This window comes from Scleropages formosus, chromosome 3, assembly GCF_900964775.1.
Source record: "Scleropages formosus chromosome 3, fSclFor1.1, whole genome shotgun sequence".
NCBI lineage: Eukaryota > Metazoa > Chordata > Actinopteri > Osteoglossiformes > Osteoglossidae > Scleropages > Scleropages formosus.
In genome coordinates, this window is record NC_041808.1 from 4,543,840 (window position 1) to 4,561,770 (window position 17,931).

The window sequence follows — 17,931 nt, forward strand, 5'->3', positions numbered from 1 at the left end:
CCCACTCTACTCCAAAAAAGAAAAAAACTCCCATAGCTAAATAAATTTTAAAAAGCACACGTCATAAATAGAGTTCGACACTCCCGGTTTAGAGAACGTAAGTAACGCAATATCCCATGATGCATCGCATGACGCCTGTTCGGCGAATGACGCAATCACGTCCGTCACGCTTTGCGGATATGTACGGTGGCAACGAGACGAATGACAGTTTTTTTTTGCGCACCACGATGGCGCCCCCTGCTGGACACAGAGGGAGGTGAGATTTTCTGTTTATCTACTGAATTTATTTCAATGAATGAGTTTTTATTTATTATTTTTCGTTACAAAATGTTCTTGCTCATAAAACTGATGTTAGCTGAGGTATCAGTTTGTTAGACTGTCTATGAGTTTGGCTTTCTACTGTATATGTTTTTGCAATATTTCATTCAATCATCGATCAATATTCTTATTAATAAAATTGTTCAATTGCTCTAGCAATTCGGCTGTATACAGTTTTTCATGCCAGGAAAAATAGAAGAAATGAGAGCGATCAGTTGGTATTTCTACCCCTGCGTCTTTGGCACTCAGTGATTTGGCGCCCCCTGCAGGAGACTGCGGGAGGAGCAGAGCGGAGACGCGCCGAGCGGTGGGCGGGGGTTCGTGCGCCGTGATTCCTTCTCACTCCGTCGCTGCGAGTAAATGGCTCCTCCTGCAGGAGAGTTGCGGAGCTGAGCGGAGGCAGTGAAGGGGGGAGCGGGCAGAAAGCGACGTAAATAAGACGGTGAAAGAGCGCAGGTCGCCTCTTGCTCCGCCACGACTCGCTGCGACTGTTCATGTGGAAACGGCCTGACTGAACGGTTCCGCTTCGCCTTTCCGACCACGACACGACTGAAGCCGCAAATGAACTCGCTGCGAGCCGCCAGCAGGAGACCCAGGCGAGTGTCGAGGCCGCGCCCGCTGCAGCCGGACAGGAACAACGGGGAAAGAGGTAAAAAAAAAAAAAAAACCACACACACAACTTGTTGAATAGAAACCTCGAAACAACGGGCGTGTGACGTGGTTTGAGAAACCAGCTGGTTTTAGCAACGCTGTCCGCGCACTGTAGACGTCCACGGTTCTGTGTGAGGTGCGGGGGAACTCGGGGCCTCGGAGCTGGGCGTGAGGAAGCAGGAAACCCCGAGGCTGCTCGCGTAGCAGCCGGACAAGCAGGCCGCGCTTTGTTCGGCTTCCCTCCCTCCCCCAAGCGCGGGGCCGCTCTTACGGCTCGGTGCGAGAGGGCGGGAAACACCGAGGCTTCCGGTGAAGCAGTGGAACAGAAAAGCTGCGCCGTGGCCGAATTCTTTAACTCCGTTAATCCCAGGGCAGTCAATTTGTAGCGCGGCTCGGAGGGCAGGAAACACCGAGGCTGCTCTTGTAGCAGCAGAGCACAGAGGCCGCGCTTTGTTCGGTTCCTCTGACCCCTCGAAAGCCGCGCTCCTCTGGCCCCTGGCCGTGTTTGCAGCCCCCCTCGGACTACCGGCTCCCTCCCCGCTCTGGACCCGGTCCGTGCAGGCCGCCCGCCGGTGTCTCTTCGACTTCGGGCCGCCGAAACCCCAACTGCGTTGTTGTCGCTGGCCGGAGCCGGGCTGCCATGTTCGGCGGTGGCTTTCGTTGCCCTTTACGGCGTGAAAAGCGCCGCCGCCGCCCGACCGCAGACATTTATTCGCTCTAAGGACGAAGAGCCGCCGCGGTTCCGGTGTCTCAGGCGCGTTTTTGCGCGGAACCGCGGCGGCGGGAAGAAGCTGCGCAGTTGGGGCTCGAGCGGGCCGCGGCTGGGTGTCTTGAATCAGTCCGCCCTGTCTTTTGTACTCTCTCTGTTTTTACTGCGTTATTACTGCGCTCTCCCTGTGAATGTGATTCAGTCACTGAATGATTCAGTTCGGTGTCATCACTGAGTTATCACTGTATGGTTACTCTGTCTGTTTTCGGACTGACTCGTTCCCCGCACTGAAAAGCCAGCGGCCCCCCGGCAGCTCCGCCGACCCCGTTTCTCGGGCTTTGTCCGCAGGCAGCGGTGTTCCGTCTCCGGGGCACGGAACCATGTTACAACATGGCATGTAAATCAGTGTAAATTACCCGGTTCGCCGGGGTTCAGACTCTCGCCGATAAAAAGATGGAGTCGGTTTGTAAAGGCGACGAGAATCAGTAGGATGAAGAGACACTATCATATCATGTGTTGTCCGTTTGTCTTGTGATCAGTTCGGTTGTCAAATCGCTTCAAGTTCATGTCAGCAGCTGATCCCACTGTTACCTGCTTGGTTAACTAGTCTCTCTTTACCAGCGAGTGTGTTGACAGACTGACTGTACCTGCCTGGTTAACGAGTCTTTGGTTACCAGTTGGTCAGTCAACACAATTGTTGCTATATCAACCTAGTTGAGTCACTGGTTACCAGCTGATCTGTCAACACACTCGCTGTACCTGCTTGGTTAACTAGTCTCTGGTTACCAGTTGGTCAGTCAACACAATTGTTGCTATATCAACCTAGTTGAGTCACTGGTTACCAGCTGATCTGTCAACACACTCGCTGTACCTGCTTGGTTAACTAGTCTCTGGTTACCAGTTGGTCTGTCAACACACTCGCTGTACCTGCTTGGTTAACTAGTCTCTGGTTACCAGTTGGTCAGTCAACACAATTGTTGCTATATCAACCTAGTTGAGTCACTGGTTACCAGCTGATCTGTCAACACACTCGCTGTACCTGCTTGGTTAACTAGTCTCTGGTTACCAGTTGGTCAGTCAACACAATTGTTGCTATATCAACCTAGTTGAGTCACTGGTTACCAGCTGATCTGTCAACACACTCGCTGTACCTGCTTGGTTAACTAGTCTCTGGTTACCAGTTGGTCTGTCAACACACTCGCTGTACCTGCTTGGTTAACTAGTCTCTGGTTACCAGTTGGTCAGTCAACACAATTGTTGCTATATCAACCTAGTTGAGTCACTGGTTACCAGCTGATCTGTCAACACACTCGCTGTACCTGCTTGGTTAACTAGTCTCTGGTTACCAGTTGGTCAGTCAACACAATTGTTGCTATATCAGCCTGGTTGAGTCACTGGTTACCAGCTGGTCTGTCAGCACAGTGAGTGCAGTATACCAAGCTGGTTAACTGATCATTGGTAACAAGCTGAACTGTAAATGCATGTAACATTCTGTACCAGGTTGGGTGACCAAGATCACTGATGTCACGTATGGAAAAGGGGTACTTAGTTTAGCATTGGGGTGAAATACTGTAAAAGTAATAACATGGTAATTAGTAGGATGGTGGGTCGTGAAATAAACGGGGGACTGTGTTCACTCAGCTCTTGATGTGTTGTTGCACCTATAATAAAATCGTTTTTATTATAAAAATATAACTGGTCGCGTAATGGTTAGAGCTTCTGCCTTTGGACCTGCAGGTCATACGTTTGAATCCCATCTCCAGCTGTCATACCCTTGAGCAAGGTACTTACCCTAAATTGCTCCAGTAAAATTATCCAGCTGTATAAATGGGTAAATAATTGTCAAAGTGATTAACGTTGTAAGTCGCTTTGGGGAAAAGCATCAGCTAAATGAGGAAATGTAAATATGCTGCTGCAGAAACACTTTTTCCACACATTTTACATCGTCATTGTTATTGTACAGTAATTTTTCACTGCTGCAGATCAATGAATTATTTACTAAACCAGTCAGCACCTCTGTCCATGTCCACACGTTTTTGGTTTTTTCTGTAGCTATACTAATAATAAAGGTAACAAGCTACTTTGTGTAATTTACACTGCTGTCTAAATGGGTAGATTATTGGAAGTAGCTTTGGAGAAAAGCATCAGCTAAATGAATAAATGAATGTAATGACAGTATAACTAGTGTTGTTACAGTGACCCCAAGTTAAACTGAAACCTTCTTTGAAACATTACGTTGTGCATTTAAGTTTCCTCTGAAAAAGACCAAAGGTTATAGTTTACATCAGTTCCTCAGTGAAGGTATATGCTTAGTAGGAACACTTGAGTACAGTGATCCCTTCCAGATGCTTTCAAATACAGATTGTTTTGGAGCTTGGAAAATTTTTAAATTTGTATGATTAATGAATAGAACAGTATGTATTAGTTTGACGTAAATAAAGGTCTGTACTCTCTTAATAGTTCTGGGATAACAGACCGTAATTCATTAGGCCTTTGAATATTCCAGTATCACACTTTCATCAGCCTTTGTATTTAAAGAAAGATATGAAAATACCTGTACACTGTTTTTAAGAAGTCAGAAATGCAATGAATCCTTTTACTGTGGTTAAGGTAAGTTACATGAATTTGAAACGACATTAATTCTAAGATGCTCGCTTTTGGTTCCTAACGTCATGGGAAACTTAAGTGGGGTAATATTGTTTGTACAGGAGTGTATAGTGTGGCAGGTGTGTGATGCGATGAAGTGACTTCATGTGCTGTGTGCGCTGACCTGGGAGGTGTGAGATGAAAGGTGTTCTGGAGGAGCGTGGTCTTCAGGTGTGACCTGTAATGTTTTATTGACATTTTAAATGACACCACAGATGACTGTATCAATAATGTACAGCTTCCTCTTCAACCTTTTCATGACATATGGTCATAAACCATGTTTTTGATTACCATCATTCTGGTGGAGCTCCTTGCTTGTGTGTGTAACTGCAGGTCTCCCTGAAACAGAGCAGGTAACCTTCTGGTCAGAAGTCTAATGCTTTGAACATGAAACCAGCTGATGCACGTACCATATTTCACTGCACCGTTTGCATTGAGGGGCAAAAACTCGGCTGACTTGACATGAATTGGGAAAATGGGTCAGTGCCCAAGGCCAGTCTACATGTCTTTTATCCCAAAAGGTTCTATCCTGCTCTGATCCTGTTCTGGTATCGTTTTAAAGCACATGCAGCGGTAGCCTGGAGGTTGCTGGTTCTGAGAGGGTTCCTTATGTGTTACAATAAATAATCACATCTGTAAATGTGCAAACTATTTGAAAGATAAAATTGCTGCTCTCCTACTGTGTCAGCCTGTTATATTTGTTTCTTTCAGATCATAATAAAGATGAGTTTTTAATAATGAGGTTGTTGAAATATTGCACACACATCTTTCTGCCCTTATGGTTCTTGTAATAAAGGTCTTCAGCTGAAGTCACGGATGGTTATTGTGCTTCTTGTAGTTTTTACAGCGGAAGAGATCCGGAATCGAGTCCCGATCTGGAGCGATTCCTTGTGTGGAAACTGTTCTCTTGTCATGCATTAACAAGCAAGGATCCTGAGCTGGTAGTAAGAAGATGGACAGTTGCGTAGTTAACCTAGGAAAATGGTCAGGTTAATCTAACCAAATGTTTCATTGATGCTTAAGTTGTTTGAGTGAAACACATTTTAATGAAGTTCCGCTGTACAAACACATTAATTTTCCATCTTTACAGACTAATGTACTTTGATTTAACCCTTTGACTTTAAAGACTTCAATAGAAACAATTCTGATGGGTGTTAAAATATTTATCTCCCAGAGGGGACACCCCAGGAATGAGGTGGTATGTGTATAACACCAGTGGTGCTTTGACATGAAATGAGGTGTAATTAAAAATGAAGATATGAGTTCATTGAAAGGTCTTGAGGAAATGATGATGATGATGATGGCAGCCCTGTAAAGATCTTTCTCCTCCTCATACATAATTAGTAGCTTCCGCTTTTCAACTACATGCTGATAGAATTTCTATGGTTTTCTTTACCATCATTCTTTCTCCAAGCGTTTTGTGTTCACTGGAATTGACGTTAGTGCAGTGGGTAATGCCAGAACCTCACAGCTCCCAAGCTCGTTCAGGTGTCGTTCGAGTCTGAGTGCGGAGTTGACGTGTGCACATCCCGAAGACGCGTGGAAGGAGGCGATCGCTAACCTCTTCTGTACCCTTCTTTAACAAGAAAACCGCAACTGGTCGCTGTGGGTTGAACTTGGCTCAGCGGCGCTTACCTTACTGCTGCTGGACTGGGAGGAGTCAATGGGAGTAAATGTGATGTTACTTTTATTAGTGTTTAATGTAACAGTGTGTGCAGGTTGGGCAGGGTTTGAGATAAAGTCAACAAACACAACACAGGTTTTATCATTTTGTCTGCTTTGTATGGATCATTGCCTCTTGAACCATGTGTGCTTTTTTTTTTTCAGTTAAATTCATTTATATTTTTTAGTGGGGTTTTATTTTTGTATTTTAGCAATTGATTGAGAAAATGACACAAAACAAATACTTTACTCAAGGATTTAGTTTGATTTTTCAGCAATGAATCAAAGAAAATTGAGGTGATTCCTGAATAAGTGATTGAAATTAATGTAAAGGTATGTGACTAAAAAGGTTACGCAGATACAGTATGAAATTAATACAATTCCTGTTATAAAAATTATTGAATTTTTTTTGCTTGCTGATATTTTCACTGTCAGTCTGCTTGAATACAAATAAAAAATTTGGTCTCCACATAATGCGTTCAGGTGTTTAATACTGTATCTTTTGATGCTTTCAGCCAACAGCTCCATCAATAATAAGAACTGTTTGCCAGGTTTCCAACCTCAGTCTGACCACCTTTTGTGTATCCTTTAGGGTACCTGGGGTAAAATGCAGTTCTCTGTCTTTAGTCTGAGACCGGCTGATTTTCCTCCCTTTGTGTGTGGCAGTCTGTGATTTGGAAGAAATGTAGAAGCTCGCTGTCCTCTCAATAGAGGAAACATCGTTTTTACTTTATGGTTCTATATAGTCATTTGAATAATAGAATTAACCTTAAGTATGTTGGGATTCAACTGCTTGTCTTTAAATCTTTCAGTTTAGCCAGACTTAACTTGGGTTCAAAGTTATACCAGAACATTGAACTGATGCAATCATGTTGGTAAGAGCCCCTGGTAGCATAGTGGTTGGAACTACTGCCTTTGAACCCAAAGGCTGTAGGTTCAAATCCCACCTGTAGTACCCTTGAGCAAGGTTCTTACCCTAAAAATGCTCTATTAAATTACCAAGCTCTTTAAATGGGTGAATAAGTGTATGTAACTTAACATTTTAAGTGGTTTTGGAAAAAAGCGTCAGCTAAATATAGTGTAAATATTGGAAAAGTCCAATTTGAGGGAGTTTACACTGGAGATGACAGGACATTATCATATCATCCATCTTTGGTTCATGGAACTATACAGTCAGAGGTGTAAACAAGCTGTCAAAGCTTGTTGGGTGGTTAGTTTAGTTTGCACATGCTTTTTACCAAACTAGGGTTACTGCCATGTATTTAGATATTTTACACTGTTTAATGATTGATAAATATTTTAGAGGCAGTTTATTATGCATATTTTGCTCTGGTTTATACTAGTTGACATTTTACTGAAGACTTTCATGCTGTTTGCTCGGTGGTCCTACCGCATGGCTGAACCTGGCAGCACTTCTTAAACGTGGCTCCTCAACCGTTTATTCTGCTTGTTCCCTGGTGCTTTATAACCTCCATCGCCTGCCAGTTTGAGGGGTGCACCCCCAGGCACCGATTTTAGTAATCATACAGCGCTTCGCCGCCTGTTAATGTAAGAAGCTAAGTGAAGTAAATTCAGTGGAATGTGAGGCAGGGATTGTGCTTGTTTTTAAAATAAATAATGGAGTGGAAACCTCAGCTCCTAATGAGGTTTCTGGGGGGAATCCCTACATGCAACTGCTTGAAACTAAGTGCCGTGTTTGCATTTTGATTGTTTTGGCTCTGTGTGAAATCTTCATAATTACAAGCATAAATAGCTCTGAAAATAGCAACAAGTTGCGCTGGAGTATTTGTTCCAGTAATTGTAGCAAGGGGGTGGAGGGGCTCCTTGTTGACACAGCTGGTGCTGTGGATGTTCTGGACTGCTGCTCCTGTACTGCGAGTGGCAAAAGTGGGGGCTGTGGATCCTACAGCTGGTGTCTGCAATGGACTCAGTCCTCATGTTCTTACTTCGTCGATTGGCTGGACCCCCGGAAAGTTCCCTGGAGTTGAGGAAGCTTGAGGGGGGAGGTACGATTTGGTGTTTCCGTCACTATGCTTCAGCTCATTTCAAGGTTTCTTTCTGAAGTTGTGAAGAGGACTTGGTGGATGTGTACCGCCTTTGACAGCGATTTCATTTGACAGTGTGTTGTTCCACTGGTAGATTCCTTCATGCGGGAAGTTTCTTCTTGCCCTGCCCATTGCCAGTTTTTCAACCAGTAGGAGTAGCACTTGAATGGCTGGATGTCTTTGATTGGCCTGCTCTTTCTTCCTTTTATTTCTTTCTTTATCGTTTTTCATCTTGATGCTGATGAAAGAAAAAATATTGTCATAATCTTATTTCCAGTTTTTTACAGGTGTAATTGGAAATTAGTTAATTTGAATAATAAACATCAGTGATGTTAATGCTATCCACAGTTGTAAACAATGCTCCTCTGCCTCCTTTCTCCCCAGCACTGTGGTCTGTGGTTCTTGTTGTGTCTCATTGTTTGAATTAATCCCGAGGGCCTTTTGACACACGCTGTGTCAGACCTGTTCACATCTCTGTCTAGAACACCTTCAGTATATGACCTGAAGTCATGGTGGTAAAAACTGAATTTGTGATATGTGTGAATGACACACAGGGGTTACACTTTTCTGTTGTCATTTACTGCTAAACCCTCTAAGGTCTGCCAGTCATTCGGCCTCCTTGACACCACGCTATGACCGCAGAGTTGGAGTATAACACTGTAACAGTCAAAGCTCTCTGAGTCACTTTATGGAGGAAGATGGTGAGATGAGGAGGCTTTAAGTAGAGGAGATGTCAGAAGGGGAAATTACTCAGAGCCGAGGACAGATTCAGTGATGTCTCAGTGACCCCTGCCAAAGGGGATGGCCATCAGTTTTTTTTTTTTTTTTTTTTTTGCTGAGCAAAATATCACAATCTGCTTGATGTGCCACAGTCTGAGACTTTGTATCTCAGATGTGACCAGGAACTTGTAGGTGAGAGAACATCCTCCTGGCTCGAGTAGGTGTTTCCTTTCTAGGATGGTGCCAGCGTGAGCTGCTTACTCGGACTGCTTGGGGATGCAGAGGTGGGGCATCACAGCAAGGTAGTCTACAATGGATGCTTTTTAAGACACAGATTAGAGACAGTCTACTTCCAGTTGTTCAATTCTCTGGTTAACGCTGCCTTCAACTGCTTCTCTTGTGGTTTTGTATGAATTGGATTGTTTGCTGGCTTCTATGTATGCTTTTCTCCAGCAAAAGGGTAGGTGTACAATTTTGTAAAGGAATGTGATCGAAGGGTCAATTCTTTTTGTCAAGGGGTTTATGTCATTCTCTTACTCGATGCTTGTCAGGCTGCGAGGCCTGTTCTGGTGCTGACTATGTTGGCCATGTGTTCTGCCCACAGAAGATGATGTTCCTGCAGACATGGTTGCAGAAGAATCCGGTCCAGGAGCTCAGAACAGTCCCTACCAGCTGCGAAGAAAGTCTGTGTTGTCCAAGAGAACTGCGTGTCCAGCAAAAAGTCCCATGGAGGTACGGTCTGTCTTTTTGGTCCTTTGCCTGCCTGTATGTCCTCTACTGCAGTCCCACCATCCTACTGTTTACCCTGGTTTTTAGTCTAGCTGAGCTCTGAATTATTATTGTTGCTTGATTGAGCTGTTCATTGAATAAGTGGCCTGATTTGAATAATGTTAAACTGAATGTTAGAAGAGATTTTTTAGTTTGTGGTGCTCAGGGAATATCAAATGGTATAAAGACCAGCTGTTTTCTGTTTTTCTGCTTTGAAATGAATAATGTGATGGTGACTTGGGATTTGTCTTTACGGTGCTGTCATGTAAACCTTCCTGGTGTAAAATATGGGTTGACTAGATATCAAGAGAGGTGCAGGATGGACACTGAACATCAGCTGATTGAGACCCTCTCATCGTTGTTGATACACGATGGCTGCCGGAGCTCAACACGTTTACCTTTTCTTGCTCTTTGCAGGGTGCTTCCACTTCCACGACAGAGAGCTTCGGCCCACGTGCCAAGCGTCCCCGTCTCTCTGGGAAGCCTCTGGACCTCCCAGGTGAACGATGCATCTGAATGTGGTATTGTACAGTGTGTATGGAGTGGTCGTGATTGAGGATGACCTCGAATGCTTCTCTCATCCAGCCGCCCCAGCTGAACAGTATCTTCAGGAGAAGTTACCTGATGAGGTGGTCCTAAAGATCTTCTCCTACCTGCTTGAGCAGGACCTTTGCCAGGTCGCCCGTGTGTGCAAGCGCTTCAGTGAGCTTGCAAATGACCCCATTCTCTGGTGAGTCCTCCATCTCCCTGATCCAAACCTCTATTCCACTGGTAGATATTGTCCTATGGCCTGTCCAGATCTAAAACCTGGTTTATCATCTCAAGGTTTTGGTGAAGATCCTGTGCCTCCTGATTAATGCTGTGTGTTTTGCAGGAAGAGGCTGTACATGGAGGTGTTTGAATACACGCGACCCATGATGCACCCTGAGCCCGGAAAGTTTTACCAGATAAACCCCGAGGAGTACGAGCAGCCCAACCCTTGGAAGGAGAGCTTTCAGCAACTGGTGCGTGTGTGTAGGCTGGAAGTCACAGTCTCTGCTTTCTACTATTCTTGCGTTCACATGAGATCTTGAAGCTCAGCCTGTTCACCCGACTGTGTTGTGTACTTTCGTTTGCAGTGTAAAGGGGCACACGTGAAGCCCGGCTTTGCCGAACACTTCTACAGCAATCCTGCCAGGTACAAGGGACGGGAGAACATGCTGGTGAGTGCCCATCTGTGTGATTGTACTGTTCTTCACCTGACTTCTGCTCAATCCCACTTGTAACCTACATGCCCAAAATGCATTAAAGTGGTCTGGGAACTGGAACTGCTTCTAGAAACTGTTAATTCGGTCGATTCTATTAATGCAGTGCTAGGACACAGCAATAAAAAGTAATCGGGGAAGGAAACATATAAATATGCAAACACAACCTCTTGACAGTAGGCTGTTATGTTTTCTGTTACGCCATATTGAGCTGCTTTGTGAATTGTCTCCCCTCAGTACTATGACACAATCGAAGATGCCCTTGGTGGGGTACAAGAGGCCCACTTTGAAGGGCTAATATTTGTGCACTCTGGAATTTACACTGATGAATGGATCTACATCGAATCGCCTATTACCATGATTGGTGCCGGTACGTGTTTTCACCATCCTGGCTTATAGTCTCCTGCATTTTCACAGAAAAGACCAAAAGACAATTCTGGGTAAATTCACTGCAAGTCATTAAAGCTTTTGGTTACACTTCACCCTGGTCTTTGTGTCAGAAATGGAATCGCTTGTTGAAAGTGGCCTCGTTACATGAGCACAATTTTAGTCTCGCATTTTTGCCGCTTTTTTGTAGCACCGGGAAAAGTGTCAGACAAGGTGATCATCGAGAACACCAGGGACTCCACGTTCGTGTTCATGGAAGGATCTGAAGATGCCTATGTGGGCTACATGACCATCAGGGTAGGTTCCTCACAAACTTCTCTGTATTACCAAGCTTCTACTCATCGGTCTGAGGGTAAGAATTCAGTGCAGTGCCTCAGTTTTCAGGCTGGAGGGACTGTCCACTAATGTCCGGTATGATTAGGGAAGAAGGCTCCTCCTAAAGGTTTGGGGTGGTAATGCTTCTATTTACCTGCGTTTCCTTTTCTGCAGTTCAACCCTGATGATAAGTCTGCTCAGCATCACAATGCTCACCACTGCCTGGAGATTACAGTCAACTGCAGTCCCATCATAGACTATTGTACAATCCGCAGTACCTGCACAGGTAAGTGCTTTTCCTTCATAAATGGACCATCTGGTCAGGAACCCAGTCCATAAGTAGTTCAACCTTATCTCCTTACTCTATGTTTACTATGCTGAGTTGGGCAAAAGCATTTACTAAGTGAGTAAATATAATGTAAATGCTTAGCTTTCTCTTTTGAAGTGGAAACCAGCAAAGTGTGTTTGCTGTAGCCACATGCCTGTGGAGCATGCTGGGAGTTGTAGATCCTAACTGTGTGCATGCTGTCCTCTCCTCAGTGGGCTCAGCAGTCTGTGTGAGTGGCCAGGGGGCATGTCCCACCATCAAGCACTGCAACATCAGTGACTGCGAGAACGTAGGCCTTTATATCACGGACCACGCACAGGTAAGGTCCAGTTGTGCCGTGTGCACTAGGAAGCACAGCTTTGCAGGTAACCTTAACCGTCTTTGTGGAAAGAGGGGAAGCGATAGGTGGTAGTTAGGTGCACAGCGAGTGTGCTTCTCCCGACCAACCTATCCGTTGAGATGGTCGTTGTACTCGTTCACAGGGCGTGTATGAGGACAATGAGATCTCAAACAACGCGCTGGCAGGGATCTGGGTGAAGAACCATGGAAACCCCATCATTCGACGGAACCACATCCACCACGGCAGGGACGTCGGCGTGTTCACGTTTGACCACGGAATGGTAAGCCAGAGCTCATCACGCTCAGCAGAGCTTCCTGGTGTATGGTGGAGCCCTGTGTACGCGTGTATGAAATTTCTAACTCTGTTGCTCCCTGCAGGGCTACTTTGAGAGCTGCAACATCCACCGGAATCGGATAGCAGGCTTCGAGGTGAAGGCGTACGCCAACCCCACAGTGGTGCGCTGCGAGATCCATCACGGTCAGACGGGTGGCATTTACGTGCACGAGAAAGGTCGTGGTCAGTTCATCGAGAACAAGATATATGCCAACAACTTTGCTGGCGTGTGGATCACCTCCAACAGTGACCCTACAATCAGGTGCGTTGCTTCTTTCATTTTGATCTCTGGTTGTCCATTAAGCAATTAGGGGTTACTGGTAATGTTAACAACTTTGAATTTGCACTTTTACGGATCATTTAGGTTAGTACAGCTGAACTTTATAAGTGGAAAGGTCCACTTTAACTTGCAAAACTGAACTGCTCGTGTTTTCTCTGGACTGTTCTCCGGTTGTCATTTGTGCTATTCGTACTCTGGCCTTAATTTTTTTTTTTTTTTTATGTGGATATAGGGGGAATGCCATCTACAACGGTAACCAGGGTGGTGTTTACATATTCGGTGATGGGCGGGGCCTGATCGAGGGGAACGACATCCACGGCAACGCTTTAGCAGGCATTCAGATCCGGACAAACAGCTGTCCTATTGTCCGGCACAACAAGATTCACGACGGGCAGCACGGCGGCATCTATGTGGTGAGTCCTAAGTGCACTGTGGGATTCAGCATGGCTGCACTACAGAATCAGGGTGGGATTTATAGTTCAAAATGTTCCACAAATTTGTAGTCTAGGATATTTTGTGAATACACAGATTTTGCTCCTCCATCTCCGCAGCATGAGAAAGGACAAGGTGTGATCGAGGAGAATGAGGTTTACAGCAACACACTGGCGGGTGTCTGGGTGACGACCGGCAGCACTCCTGTGTTGCGGCGGAACCGGATACACAGCGGAAAACAGGTGAGGATGCTGGGTGATGTGTGGTATGCAAGTGACCATAACCGTTTCATCAGCAGTTTGGCAGTTCTGCAGCAATAACCAACTAATCCCTATTGCCAGTTACATTTTTGTTAGGCTTTTTTTACACTGTGTGTTTCATACAGGTGGGGGTGTATTTCTATGACAATGGCCATGGGGTGTTGGAGGACAACGACATCTACAATCACATGTACTCTGGTGTGCAGATCAGGTGAGGCCTATTGACGACTTCATGGGAGGAGCAGAACCCTGCAGCCATATTTAGTCACACCACTGACTGTCAGTATCTTTGTATTGTTGGACGCATGAATTAGGAGAGACATTATAAATGTCCGTAACTGTGGAACATGGTTCTGAGGACAAAACATTTGTTTTTGACCTGCAGAACTGGCAGCAACCCCAAGATCAGACGGAACAAGATCTGGGGAGGCCAGAATGGTGGAATCCTGGTCTACAACTCGGGTGAGAGGCTTAATTCTGGGCTCAGTCTTCACAACTGTGTCCCTTGCCTCCTTGGTTCTTTTCTCCTGTGTCTGTATTGTGGTGACAGTCTCAGGTGTATGATTTCTTGGTGTCTTGCCTGTCAGGATGATGGTTTTCCCCCCCCTCTCTCCAGGTTTGGGCTTCATCGAGGACAATGAGATCTTCGACAATGCCATGGCCGGCGTGTGGATAAAGACGGACAGCAACCCCACACTGCGCAGGAACAAGATCCACGATGGCAGAGACGGCGGGATCTGTATTTTCAACGGCGGGCGAGGTTTGGGAACCCTCTGCCTGTTTGCTGTGGGCCACTGTGTTGAAGGAGTGCCTTTTAAACGCTTGTGCTCTTTGTCCGTCCGTGCAGGGCTGTTGGAGGAGAATGACATTTTCCGCAACGCCCAGGCCGGTGTCCTCATCAGCACCAACAGTCACCCAGTCCTGCGCAAGAACAGAATATTTGATGGCTTTGCTGCTGGTGGGTGTGGACCTGGGGGAGTTTTGCATTTACCGTGTACAGTTTGTGGGGTGTGAAGCAGCTGTTACTGACTTTGACGCATGGCTGAGGTTGCATTTGTGGGAGGTTGTCTCAGTGTTGCACATATTTCCATTTTGATTTCCTCTGAATTTGGCAAGCTGATTGAAATCTATCTCCCTTCAGGCATTGAGATCACAAACCACGCCACTGCAACTCTGGAGGGCAATCAGATCTTTAACAACCGCTTTGGGGGACTGTTCTTGGCGTCCGGGGTCAATGTCACTATGAAAGGTAGTGTAGGGGTCGCCTTTCTGTCTGAGGGAGAGACTGCCAAACGCTACTCACCGTTGGACCCCTTTTTCCACAGATAACAAGATCATGAACAACCAAGATGCCATTGAAAAGGCTGTGAGCAGAGGCCAGTGTCTCTACAAGATCTCCAGCTACACCAGCTACCCCATGCATGACTTTTACAGGTAACTGGTCACCGTTCACCATTCACATCACCAAGAGACACTTATCAAATGTCATTATCAAATATCACCTTTTCCCATAGGTGTCACACCTGCAACACCACAGACCGTAATGCCATCTGCCTCAACTGCATCAAGAAGTGCCATCAAGGCCACGACGTAGAGTTTATACGGCACGACAGGTAAGTGCATCTTGTCCCTCTTGCCACTGTCACGGTCCCACCATGGACCTCCTGTGCAGTCTGAGCAGCGTTTATGTAGAAGGAGCAGTTAGGGTGACGCAAACTAAGAACTAATGTGACTGTTTACAACGGGTAGCAATTTTAAATGAAAAAATATTGTTTTGGCCAAAGGGCTGGTGTGGACCTTTTAAATAAATGTGGAGTTATAGTAATTTTTTTTTTTTCCCCTTTCCTTTCCCGCTACAGGTTTTTCTGTGACTGCGGTGCAGGAACCTTGTCAAACCCATGTACGCTCGCCGGGGAGCCAACCCATGATACAGACACACTGTATGACTCGGCTCCCCCTATAGAATCAAACACATTACAGCACAACTGAACTACGCCCCCCGCTTTGGCCACCCTCCTGGCCATGCCCACTGAACCCCCCCACCACAGACTCCATGTAGGGCTGATGACTCCCTGCACCAGACGGGGTGGGTCTGCTGCTCTGGACCCACAAGGACTCCATGTATGAAGTGGAGCAGGACCTGCACACTAGGATTTAAAAATGAAATCTCTATAAAAAAAACACACTTGGACAAAGATCTGCCCCAGCTTCTTATGGAAGAAGATAACTTTTATATATATATATGTATAGATATACATATATATAAAAAGAAACAAAACATTAAAAAAAAAAACTGTGGATGTGAAGCTTTTCTGACTCTTCAGTTCTTGCAAACATTTGGAAGAGAAGGAGAGAGGAACGATGAGGAGAAGCAATATGTCGACTCAGGATTCTGGGGAGGCGGGGGTCACGGTCAACACCAGGGGGTTTGTGAAAGAGACTTCTTCAGCCTTCCTGCCCCCTGCACCCTCAACCCACCCCGGGGACGTGGATGTCGATGTGGGGAGTGTTCAGAAACACGAGGAGCCATAGCCCCTCCCCCTGCAAGAGGGGGAGGAGTCCAGCACAGTGATGGGGCACGCCCCCAGGCTGCCTGGCAACTGTCTCTAGGCAACAGTCAGAAAGGAGAAAAGTGGTGCGAGGTTTAGCACTTCTGCTTTTTTTTTTTTTTTTTTAAATGTCATTCTGATTGACACATATGATTTTAATGCTTTCTCATGTAGTTTTGTATTTTCCAGCAAAAATCTTACCTGTACTTGAATGTCTCTTATTTTATTATATAATTATTGTTGTTATTATAATTATAATTATTTTTTGTTGGCACACTTTATGCTTGCTGTATCTGTCCTCAAGCCCCAGTATCTACGTTCTTTCTATGAAAGAGAATAACCGAAAACGATACAAATAATTTGATTTTCAAACACTAAAATTTGCTCCAGCAATGTTTAAATACTTGGTGGAATAGATGAGCACTGAGGGCGGGGAAAGTGCTTTAAATGTCAAAGCAGAAGGGTGTTTTCTTGAGACAGAGAGGTGTGTGTGAGTTGCTGATCAGTTGACCTGTCAAATGGCATGAAGTGTTCTAGTCTTCACTGTGGTCATGCTTGCATACTCTTTAACGTGCGGTCAGGTTGGGGGACACGAGGTCGCTTCATCAAGCACAAAAAGTCAAAGGGTAAAGGTCAGCGGAGACCAGAAGAAGCCCTATTTTCTTTTTCTGCATATTCTTTGTTACAATTTACAAAAGATTAGTAAAGCAAACAATGAGTTGATCTGTCTCATGAAAACAGTCCTCTGGTGCTGAAGCTGTGACGATGCTACAGCGCTGCAGGAGCGTCTTCTCCACCAGGCCCGGCAGTGCAGGTTTAGCGCGAGCTATTTTTCATGAGAGGAAGGAAACATTGCTGGAGTTGAACCCTGAATCCAGCTGCTGTGTAGGAGCTGAGAGGCTTGTCTACACTGCGCTGAGTTGTTTCACGCCTTGTTTTCGTGTTGGGGGGGAGTTGTTTTTCTTTTTTGTTGTGTATTGGTGACTGTGGGTTCATACAGCTTGGATTGTATGCATGTATCATAACATCTCAACTTAATATATTGTGGAGTATTCAATAACCATTATGTAGACGCTAGTATGAATTAAAAGGGTATAATTTCCTATAAAGAAGGAAACTGGTCATTTTTATGGAAATAAACTTTATTAGATCATTTCAGTAGTGCTGAGTATTTGGGTGGAGGGGTTGCATTGGGGAACTGAGAACAGAACAAACACACTTCAAATGATGGTCTGAAGGCTGAGACCAAACTAGGCTGAAGAGGCCCTGGTAGATCTTGGAGTCAATCATTAAAGATGAGGGTCTTGTTGGTTTTGTTTCCTTTCCACTGCTGCTGGAGTTTCATCTTGGGCTCCCTATGAATCTCACAATTTTCTTGCAGAAGGAAGCATCAAGCAGGTGATCCTTTCCCACAGATGGCTCAGTGAGGTGGACAGAAACAGTGCGGTGTGGAAAGGTGTCTAGAGCAGCAGTGTGTTGTGATAGGAGAAAAAGGAGCTCTTTGGGTAGTAAATGTGCACATTTGTTGCAGGGCACACAAATAAGAGCTGATGGTGCGAAAACAATAAATACCACAGTGCAGGGTGAGCCCTCTTGATGGAGCTTTTTTCAAGGAGGATCCTGCTGTTGACAAATTGCTAATATGTCCACATACATAGAGTGAGGGTTCAAAGGTTATAATATATCACAGGTATGATCATGTAACACTTACTAGTAACTCCCAAAACTGTGTCAAGAAATTGCAGAGTTTATTAGAATTGTCGTGTAAATCGTGTTGGTTTTTTTTTTTCTCCCTCCCCCCTCTCCAAGCAGCAGAGATTGAAACACTTCAGTTTTCCACATATTTTCAGAAGGAATTTCTGGTGTCGACCATATTAAAACACATTTCTTTGCAAATATCAAAGTTAACTTTGTCACTTCCACAATATGTTCAGAACATACAGT

The 17,931-nt window shown here is 45.2% G+C and overlaps 1 protein-coding gene across 1 annotated transcript; it reads left to right on the top strand.

The window, feature by feature from the left end:
* The first annotated feature begins 585 nt into the window (after nt 1-585).
* Nucleotides 586-17,419, top strand: LOC108930872 (F-box only protein 11-like). Its single transcript, XM_018746347.2, has 22 exons — nt 586-967; nt 9,356-9,483; nt 9,937-10,018; nt 10,105-10,249; nt 10,394-10,523; nt 10,638-10,721; nt 11,001-11,133; nt 11,341-11,447; nt 11,640-11,751; nt 12,006-12,112; nt 12,276-12,413; nt 12,511-12,728; nt 12,979-13,159; nt 13,298-13,420; nt 13,564-13,649; nt 13,824-13,900; nt 14,055-14,198; nt 14,286-14,396; nt 14,580-14,687; nt 14,764-14,872; nt 14,953-15,051; nt 15,298-17,419. Exons 1-22 carry the CDS (start codon nt 880-882, stop codon nt 15,425-15,427), a joined length of 2,640 nt encoding a protein of 879 aa, XP_018601863.1. The 5' UTR covers nt 586-879; the 3' UTR covers nt 15,428-17,419.
* Nucleotides 17,420-17,931: the final 512 nt, after the last annotated feature.

Excerpts from the sequence above, each read along its gene's own strand:
- LOC108930872 (XM_018746347.2), top strand. The coding sequence starts at position 880 with ATGAACTCGCTGCGAGCCGCCAGCAGGAGACCCAGGCGAGTGTCGAGG. Across the intron at positions 12,113-12,275 it reads ATATCACGGACCACGCACAG|GGCGTGTATGAGGACAATGA; the intron begins GTAAGGTCCAGT and ends ACTCGTTCACAG. Across the intron at positions 13,160-13,297 it reads AGCACGGCGGCATCTATGTG|CATGAGAAAGGACAAGGTGT; the intron begins GTGAGTCCTAAG and ends CCATCTCCGCAG.